The 10,313-nt window shown below is 42.7% G+C and overlaps 1 protein-coding gene across 9 annotated transcripts in view; it reads right to left on the bottom strand.

Moving 5' to 3' along the window:
* Positions 1-7,698, bottom strand: part of IGF1 (insulin like growth factor 1) — a 79,795-nt gene extending 72,097 nt beyond the window's left edge. The window contains exons 1-2 of one of the 9 annotated variants that reach the window (XM_043440196.1): positions 6,988-7,310; positions 2,368-2,524 (exon numbers count right to left, since the gene is read on the bottom strand). In XM_043440196.1, coding sequence (XP_043296131.1) covers positions 2,368-2,524; positions 6,988-7,050 — 220 coding nt within the window. In that variant the 5' untranslated portion in view covers positions 7,051-7,310. Of the gene's footprint in view, positions 1-2,367; positions 2,528-5,177; positions 5,857-6,987; positions 7,322-7,539 lie in introns of those variants that run through there. The other 8 variants (XM_043440194.1, XM_043440198.1, XM_043440197.1 and 5 more) reach the window with 8 other exon arrangements.
* Positions 7,699-10,313: the final 2,615 nt, after the last annotated feature.

A 10,313-nucleotide genomic window follows, 5' to 3' on the forward strand; every position in this document is an offset into this window, starting at 1 on the left:
ATTTTAAAAATGGGAAAAGTATTTAGGAAAAGCATAAAGGATTGCATTTTTCCTCCATGATTATTTTCCTCTCTGATACTTGATAATACTTTTTTTTTTTTTAACCTCCTAACTAGACTGTGAGTTCCTTGAAAGCAAAGTTAATCTCTCATTCATTTCCAGGTATCTCACTCATGCCTTGTACAGTGTCTTACACATAGCAGAGGTTCCATCAATGTTCTGAATTTAACAATTTAAAGGGGTTAACGTCTCTTGGGCAAAAAGGCTAGTCCAGTTGACTAGAAAATTGACAAGAATACTTTTGTGCATGAAAGTTTATGTCAGACAAATAATTTACATTGCCACAGAGTTCTATAAACCAGAACTTATGAAACCTAGACTCTCAATAATAAAACACAATTTATAAAACCACTTTCTATCCAAAGTTATATTCTATATATGGCATTAAGAGTTGCCATGTAGAACCTTCCCCTTTCAAATTAAGAGAGAATTAAAACACATTTGTAAAATTTGATCATTTGAATAATAGAATGCCTTCCAGTGAGTTGAAATCAGTTTCCATCATAGTTATCCAACACCCTTAATTCTTTGTGTGAACATATATAAGTATCAAAGGGTAACTTGGGATCAAATTATTTTTTTTCTTTCTCATTTTCTGTCATTTAATTATAAGCATCACAGTCATAGAAAGATCCAGTTTTCATGCACTGTGCATGGATCCTGGAGCATGTCACATCAAACATGGCAATTCAACCTGGCACATAACCCAAGACACTTGGGGACTCGGCCATCACCTAGTGAACTGGATAAAAAGAAATGGCACAAATGGATTATCAAAGCAAAAAAAAAATCCTCTTGGGCATAATAACTGAGACCCACTTATCCATTTTTTAAAATGTGGCTCAGTAGTAGCAAAGTAAAGAGTAGTGACAAGCCATCGCCGGGTGATGTCGATGTGACACATTTGCCTTCTGCCAGATACTCTGAAGGTAAAACGGGTCTGCTATTCGAAAAGCACTCACCAAATGAACTCATTCGTCTGCATAGAAACAGAGAATGGGACAGAATTGCTCTATTGCCAGAAAAATAAATGAACTCACTCAAAGCGTTGGCTGGAAACAGAGGGTGGGAATTTGCTCATTCAAAGAGTAGAACGCACTTCTCACTCTCTGTCACTAGTTGTTGAAAAGCTATTTGTCACCAAATCTACAATGAGTACAGACCATCAACATGCCTACCAGCCTCTTCCTTCCCATTCTCCCTACCCATCCCAGAGTGCTACACTCACAGACCACTCCTTCCAGTCTCTCTCTCACACACATACACCTTCCTGGGAAGAGGAGAGAGACTGGAAGTGTGAGTCATCACAGGAGCTATTCAAAGCCTAGTGGGTAACTGAGGTAAGCTGTCTACACTTAAGCCACATGAACCTCTAAGAATGATTCACCGTCCTGAAGACCTGCGTGTCCGTTTCCTGAAACTCTCTAAATTTGCAAAGAATTAAACAGAACGAGCATATGGCTTTCCATCACTCAGTGTCCTGTAACACAGACGAGCCAGATGCCTCTGAGGTGTGTTCTCTAAGTGATCCATTCCCTCAGGCAGCAGGGACTCCCGTTTGTGTTTATTATTTATCTGCAAGCGTGGACTTGGCTGTCTACTTTTTATTGACTGTTGACTTTTTAATCACCTGAGACCTACTTCTGGAATAAGTGACCTTACACTTGTCAGAAACCCTTTTCCAGATGGAGGCATCACTGGAGAGCCCCAGAGAAGGGTGACATCAAAGGAAGGCAACAGCGAAGACTCAAGGTCAGTGTGAACCGAGGGCAAATGAACTCAGCGTTTCAGTTTGCATTGAGCGAGAGCCTGTGTCTTTGCAAATGTGCCTTTCGGCGATGTTCACCTTCTGCCTGTTCGGGGTGATTTCATATCACATGGAGACACCTGGGATGTGCCCCTTTGCCAAGTCCACCTTTCTAGTTTCCTCCAAGTGACCTAGCACTTAAAACATCCCTACATGTTCACAGATGTCATTACGTGCACCCACAGATCTGGAAAACCAAAACTTCAGTCCCCCAGGGCCATCTTGTCCTGTCTTTTCCCTGGAAGGAATGGAATAGTGAGGGCAGAGCAGAATAGTTGCGGGAAAGCCTAGCGGGAAGTAGTTAAAAGACAAACTGCTAAGGAGGAAAATTCCATCCAAAATCTGCAGAACGTGCCACGGCCCCGCCGAAACACTAGGCTTGCATTAAGGTGAGGAATCTCGGAGGCCGAGGATGGCTGCCAGCCACAGGCAGTCATTCAGTTCTTTGCACACTCCCCACGGTTGTAAACCCACAGAGCAGTGAAGGGGAGGCTACTTACTGAAATAAAAGCCCCTGTCTCCGCACACGAACTGGAGAGCATCCACCAACTCAGCCCCGCAGAGGGTCTCGGGTCCCGCCGTGGCAGAGCTGGTGAAGGCGAGCAAGCACAGGGCCAGGTAGAAGAGATGCGAGGAGGATGTGACGGGCATCTTCACCTGCTGAAAAAGCAGAAGGAGGGTCATCTTCCTCCTGGGTCCGTGCCAGGGCAGTGCGGCCAAGGCAAGGGTGCCTTCACCCCAGCTCTGCATTCCTGTTATTAATCAAAATTATCCCCTCAGGAGTGCAACAAGGTGTGTGAGTGACTTCTGAGCAGGTCTTGGCATCATGCTATCTGACTTTAATCCTCTTGCTACTGTGAAACCTTGGGGAAGTCCTTCTTGAACCCTTTCTTTATGGGTTCCTATTACAATTCAATGAGATAAATGTCCTGAAACATTTAATGTGTGAAGGTGAAAAATGCTCTTATTGCATACCACTCAGAGATCCTGGTAAACCTTTGGAATCATCAAAGCTTAATTTGTGCTCAGTCCAGACTTGGGACCAGATATGTTTTATTAATTTAAATTCTCTCAAATTGGCCATTCACAGATGGCATGTGCATTCATTACTGACCAGAATATTAAATCAACCAGAACGTCATTCCCCAGCTACTGATTAAAGAGAATTTACTGCAGCTGAAAAAGAACTTGTGAAAATACTATATATCATTATAGCTTTTTTTTTCCACTTAAGAGAGGCAGAGACAGAAACAGAGGGAGAGAAAGAGAAACTGAGAGATTTCTTACCTGCTGAATGTCAGCAGTTAACAACTACAAGTAAAAGTTAAAAACCAGGAACAGGAAACATCTGAGAATTTCAGAATGAAACTGGTTTATGGTAAGTAAACCCGACTCCTTTTGCATTCTAAAGCCCCTTGTGTCAAGCTCAATATCAGATCAACACACATGTAGAGAGTGCCTTCCACAAACAGGGAACTGGGCTCAAAATCTGCAAAAGGCTTTTTTATTTTTTTAAGTCTCAGGAATTCTGACTTCATCTGTTGGAGGGACTTGAGTGTCACTGTATCCTTTTTATAGCAGAGACCCCTGGTTGGCTTGACTTAGCCAGTGACAGCCAACTGTCAGGCCTGCCAGAGGCAGGATTCCTGTGGCTCAAGTCTCCATCCTTGCTCTCAGCAGTGAAACAATGCAAAGGTGATCATTAATTTTTTCCACATTGCTACTTGTGGCACAAAGATGTGGTTTCTTCTAGGAAGCCTCCCAAGGTGAGTAGCTTTATCCCTCTCGGATGCATTTACTTTCAGCAGCATCAGCAGAGTCAGTGACAGGATGTTAAACCAGGGGCCCTATCAAAAGGTCATAGAGTTAAACTGGAAACTATCATTATGAAAAGAAGCTTTTCTGAACCTCCCAGTGGTGGCAGGTCCATTCAACTCCATCACTTTCAAAGAAACAGGCTCAGTCATTTATTTTCCGACCACCTTCCTTGCCCTCCCTGGACTCTTAATGGCTCTCTACATCAGTGGCAAAGTTTGCTCCATCACTGTAATTAAGATTTCCATTTTTGTGGCCAGACTTTCAGTTCAGCAATTGGGGAAAAAAACCCTAAACCCCTGATTCTCGTTAACACAACGTAAATATTTAGTTAATGCTTGTAAAACAGTTGAAGATGAAAAGCGTCCTCTATTTGCAAATCATCATAGATAATAGACATAAAATAGAAGAGGAGGTGAAAGCTTGATGGAGAATTTCTTCCATTTTCTCCATAGGACCTGTTCATGGAAACCGTCCACCCCCACATAGCCAAAGCCACAGGGACTGCTAGAAACAAGTCATCCAATCCTCATCTTTCTTAGTTATAAAATAATTGGTGGGAGTTTTCCCTTTCAGTATTTCCAGTGGAAATCTCAACAAGTCCAAGCCAACTGGACTTCCTTGCCCTTTTCAAAAGAGAACACTCATAATTGATCTTACAGAACATACCCCGCACTCTGGCAACCAGCCAGTTCTAGAACGTATGTTATTTTGCCAGTCCTATTTCTCCATCGCTCCCGTCTCTGTTGAGTTAATGGTGAAGCTTAAGGCAAAGCACCTGCAACTGTAGATGCCTTCAGGTTCTTCAGTTGTTGTGAAACCCAGGGGAAAAGGAACTCAACTTAAAGTCTTAGGGAACTGAGAACTTTACATTAGATGTCAACATTATACTTTTAATAGCTATTTCTTTTGTATAACACATTTGAAATCAGCAATACCTATCAGTCTCTGGCATTTAAGAACTTAAGATTTATTTTTTACAGATTTCCCCCTTTTCTTTCTTCTTTTTTCCCCCTTTTTACTGAGTTATGTTCTCAGATAAATATCAGCACTTATAGTTCTAGGACAAGATAGAACCTCTAGTGCATTTTCTTTTAGTTCAGGAAACAGTCCATCACACCCACAGAGAACCAGAGAATTTATCACATTATGTTCCCCCAAAAGAAAACAATAAAGAACTTGCTTAGGAGTTAAAAGTTTGAAATGAGTGGCCCCATATGTTCATCATTTCCTTGGCCTTTTATTTTTCCAAACACAAAAGAAATGAAGAGAGAGAAAGGAGAGATCTGAAAGAAAGAAATGAAAAAAGAACTAGAAAAAGAAGAGAAAAAAAAATTCCAGAGCACTCTTTTTCAAAAATCATTCACAAATCTAAAATTTTAAAGACCTTTCTTTTTATCTTAAATAAATGGAATATCAATTGGTTCCAGATGTCTGGGTTATAATAAAAATGCCCAGCAAAACTTGAGGGCAATAGTCATAAGAAAATACTCACTGTAGGTGTAACCATTTTTGTTTGTTCCAGATCTTTTACAGCAGGTCAGGGTGGGTATTATGAGACTGATGTGAATAGGAAACTGAGGACTTAAAAACATGTGCTGCTTTGTGGGTGGGGTTTATGAAAGCATCTAGTTACATTTGGACACCCAGGCAGGTATGCTAGGAGCCGGGGTGAACTGCCTTTTGTCCATACAGACAATAAACAAATTGCACGGCTGGGATTTGAGTCAATCTTTTCCTCCCAATCAAGCCACCGATTTCCATCGTGTGCCTATTGTAGCCAGCCTGGACAGGGACCCAGGCTCTAATCCTCCCCTGTGCCCTCTTCCCTCTGACTCAAACACTTGGAAATATCTTGAGACTCACAGTACAATCAGCTTGTGAGCTCTGCCTGGCAGACACCTTTACTCATTGAATTACATTTGAAAGAACCACGTAGCTCCCTGAAACCACTTCCTGCTCCAAGTACAGGAAAAAGCAACAACTTATGGCTAGCTAGCTCTACTTCTGAAAAGTTCAGCATACACAGCAAAGTTCATTTGGAGTTTTCCAAACTTGTAATTAATGCAGAGATAACACTACACAGTCCCTTTTAGGATCATCTAAGCGGGGAGACAAAATCCCCAGCTGTCAGACCACATAGCATATGTGTATACTGACTTCATTTCTTTTAAAAGCAAGGTAGCCAGTGTGCATCTTGGCATCTCAAGGGCGGCAGGATCAGGTGCCCGACAAGGATGTATTCTTAACTCCTAAGCCACGGACTTGACTAAGAAAAGTCCTAGTGGTGGAGTACTTGAAAGCAGCTGGACTAAGCGGTAGGGATGTACCATGAATTGAGCCCACAGGCAATTGCATCGGGGAGCCAGTGACAGCAGCTTAAAAGTGCTTGCAAATTGGAAAAATACAAGTCTTGAAAGATATAATTTTGCTGAGAATGGAAACTTGAACTAGGGCCAGTTATTGGAAAGGAGAAGTCAGTGCATTGACAACGCTAGCCAAATTTACCTAAAGAGACTTTACAATCCCAAACACAAAATCCGAGTTTTACAACACAAAACCCCAAGTCCAAACTTCGCCCCTGAGAGTCCTCTTCAAAAGAAAAAACTTGGAATAGCAGTTGCTAGAAAGTTTCCGCTTTCCATATACAGTGTGCATTTGTTTAAATTATCCGAATATGCAAGGTCAGCAGGAGTTCTTAAGGAGTTCTTTTTCAGAAGAGCAAATGAAACTTCACTCTAACTCTGACTCTCTGGGCATAAGTGCAGAGAGTTCCGGGACCTTAGCTCCAAAGATCGTATTTAAAAGCTTTAATATCATTTAAAATGTAACTCTTTGTATGTGGCATGCCTTATAATCAAAAGTCCTGGCAAGTTACACACACACACACACACACACACCACACACACACACAGTCCTACATACACATGAACATGGTCTTAAAAATAAAACATCTGCACCTGCAAAAAAAATCCAAAAGTTCATATCCATGCCCTATAGCCCTTAACCGTAGACCGGATTTAAAGGAATCTTCTATAATGACACCACTCAAGCCCTGAAGAAGTGGAGGATTTAGCATAAGTACCTTGCAATAGTTTTTACTCATACAGATATCTGTGCAAAGGCATTTATCTCCCGGAGCTATTTTTTCAGATCCCACAGAATTGCATATTCAGCAATTTATAAATAACTCCCAGTGCCGAAACAATGAAAATTCTAAAGTGAAGAACATTTCTAAGCAGAAGCAAACAGTACACAATTTAAAGAAAATTCCCCAATGACTTCAAAGAGTAAGAAATATTTACCTTCAAGAAATCACAAAAGCAGCACTTAAATAATTGGGTTGGAAGACTGCTGATTTTTCCCATTGCTTCTGAAGTGCAAAGTCTGGAAATGAATTGGTTAGCAGGAATAATGAGGCAAAAAGAAATCCAGGGAGATGGGAGATGTTGAGAGCAATGTCACATTTCAATTTTGAGGACTTTATTCCATTGCGCAGGCTCTATCTGCTCTGAATTTAGCAGTGACAGTGAGATTTAGCAAACAGAAGAGGGATTTAGAGAAAATCCTCACATTTATCTACAAAACACAGACACTGTAGACAGGAAACAGCTGGGGGAACGCTTGCCTTCTCTCTCTCTCCCTCTTCTGGCAAAGTTATCGAGTAAGGACTTTTTTGGGCATGGTGACAAATAACATCATACCTTTGCATTTTAAAACTAGAGCACAGAAGCATTTTTTTCCCTTAAAAGAATGTGTGTTAGTGACAAGAGGAGCAGACATTAAAATACTGATGTTGTCCTCTGATTAACTTTCTCCCGGGCACGAAGACACACACATCTGCTAATACACCTTACCAGTATGAAAGGAATATTCGTGGAGGATGGGCGAGCAATTTTATATTCCAGAGCCAACACAAAATTTAAAAAACAAGAAATGAAAAAAAGACCATCTCAAGCATACTCTACGATTTTAACCCTCAAACGACTGGGGTAAACTAGAGTGGAGGACAGCGCTGGGATGACCCCTCGTCCTAGTTGCCAAGTGAGGGGAATGATCTCATTTCCTAGAACCTGGAAAGGGGCGGGCAGCTTTGTAATTGGCTCCCCTCAGGACACTGTCTCATGCTTTTTGCCCACGACAGGGCAAAGATTTTGCTGAGCTGTAAAGCCAACTGAAAAAATAAAATCGAATCTTTTTCTTCCTTCCTCTCCTCTGTTGCTTGGCCCCCACCCCGACCCCCACCCCACCCCAGGGGAAGGGCATCTGAGGGGCAAATGATTTTCCCATTGTTCATATTTTTCTGCATAACTTGAACCTCTGTGTGTGTGTGTGTGTGTATTTGTGTGTGTGTGCACGTGAGTGCATTTTCTTTCCCCCATTTTTGTGTATTCTAAATAACACCAGCTGGCTAGCAATACCCTCTCAAGGGTTATGATGTCATTCAAATCTCTCAGCTGGATGAGTGGCCAGCAACATGGTCCAAGCCAGCTGTTTTGCTATTTATAATGTATACTTGCCTTTGCCATTGAGGATCAAGTTGTGATCTTTTGTCGATAGAATTTGTACCAATTTCTCATCAGTTTTGTGAAGGAGGAGATAAGAAAGTGGATTATGAAATAAGATTGCAAAAGCCCAGGTTAAACATCCCACTTTCCCTGGGGTCTATCGGGGCATGGTTTCCTGGAATGGTCAGAATAGCCGGGACTTTGCATTTCTCCCTCTTGATTCTCAGGGGACACAGTGGTCCTGACGCTTCGACTAGAAACAGAGGTCTGCTTGAAACTCTTGTCTGGGTCTTTACGGCCATGGCTAGGAAGTTGTTTGCAGAGGTGGGTGCCCTCAAAGGAAAACCTGATTGGTTTTGAAAGGGGGTTGAGTTTGCTCAAGCCTTCTCTGTGATTAAACTTGGGGCAGTGTTTACCTTCGAGAAAGACAAGTTAGACATGAGGCGTGATGCCATTTCAACAGTGCACTACATTCAGAGTTCAGTGAGTGCGTACCTACTGTGCGCCCAGTTATACACGTCACAGGGGCTTTCGATGAAGCGGCAGAGACAGAGGAGAACAGTGCGGTCATGTGGTGGGATGTGCATGCGGTGGGATGTGCTCTTTTAAAAATGTGAGAAGTGCACACTTTCTCTGGAAAGACAGGGAAGTGAAACTACTGAGAATCCAGGATGGGGGAGGAGGGGTGTGTCATGAGAGGCTTTGAAGTGCAAAGTTGGGAAGTTTCAGGGGATGTGGTTTGACCTGAAGAGTCTAGAGATACGCATCATCAAGAGGTAGGCTGGGGGGCATCTTCAGGTGTGGGGGCAAGTCCTGTACTTTGAGAAGAATCCAAGACCTCCTTTCATGAGGCCCGCTTCATGCATTTACCTTAGGAATTGTTCACTAAAAATCTGGGGTTTGGGTTTTTGTTTTTTTTCCTTCAGCTCCAGCACATCACACCTTTCGTGAAAAAAGCCCAGCCACCTCTCATGGACACTGAAGGTGCAGAGTGTCTCACGGGTTGAAAGATCTCCGATTTCCATGCCTGCAGAGTCTTGGTGATGAGTGCCTCGCTCCACCACTGGGCATCTTCACCGGTAGAAGGCCACAGCGTACCCATTTTAGTTTTCACTTGTTTGAATCATTCCAAGGTGTCCTGGGAGCTCACTGCCCTCTCCAAGGCTCCCCCCTGGTCTGATGTGCTATCCAGGAGCGCCATGTGCGTGGATCACCTTATCCCCAGCCGTTTCGAGGGAAAGGCTGCTTCGGGAGACAGAACGCACGCCGTTCCATCTGACACAGGGCTCCTGCGCCACCGACACACTGACTCACAGTCTCTTGGTTTTATAACCCCAATTACCCTTAAAGAATAATTGGGTTTTAATTTATGTCCTAGTTTTTATGTCACAATCAAAAGAAAACTGAAATTTCAGTGAGTCGTAATTATCATCAGCTGTACTGTGGAAACATTCCGATGTGAGCTCTCAGTTTCCAATAGGGAAAGCAATTTCCTGAAGTGATTATTGTACACTTCAGTGCGGAGAATGGTCTAGATTTCTGGGTAGGGTGAGCAATCATTCCTAAGGAAATGCCCATTTTCTTGGCTAATTCCAGGAGTCAGCCTGAAAGCCAAAGGGCAATAAATGTGCCATGTGATGACTCTTTAACGACTGAGTCCTGCACCTGTTTAGGAGGAAAAGAGAGGAAGGCACCAGAGGGTCCAAAGTGGTAGTAAATCTAAGCCTCAGGAAGAGTTCAGGTCAAGAAGCCCTACTGGAGAGAAACACACAGGGTCGTTCTAAAATTACTGAATGATTATGTCGTCTCCTGCCTGGAACAGCCTGACAGTTAGATTTTGGAATGGTGTGCCACCAAAATAACAAGGATGTGCTTATCATGAGAACATCCACTCCTGGAAATGCGGAGATTCACAGCTTCACCTTTTGCATGTGTAATGCCTGTGGGATATAAATAACTCTCCCCTAAAGCCTTCTTCTTGAGTAGTGTATTTGCATAAAGCTGCGATCTCAGACTTCTGACACCTTTCTTTAAAAAAAAAAAAAAGGCTGTTCATCTCCTTAAAGCACAGGCTGCCTGAGATTCACAGAAATGGGAGGTGCTGGACCTTCCACGCTTTTTGC

Source organism: Cervus canadensis, chromosome 21 (genome assembly GCF_019320065.1).
Source record: "Cervus canadensis isolate Bull #8, Minnesota chromosome 21, ASM1932006v1, whole genome shotgun sequence".
In the NCBI taxonomy this organism is placed as follows: domain Eukaryota; kingdom Metazoa; phylum Chordata; class Mammalia; order Artiodactyla; family Cervidae; genus Cervus; species Cervus canadensis.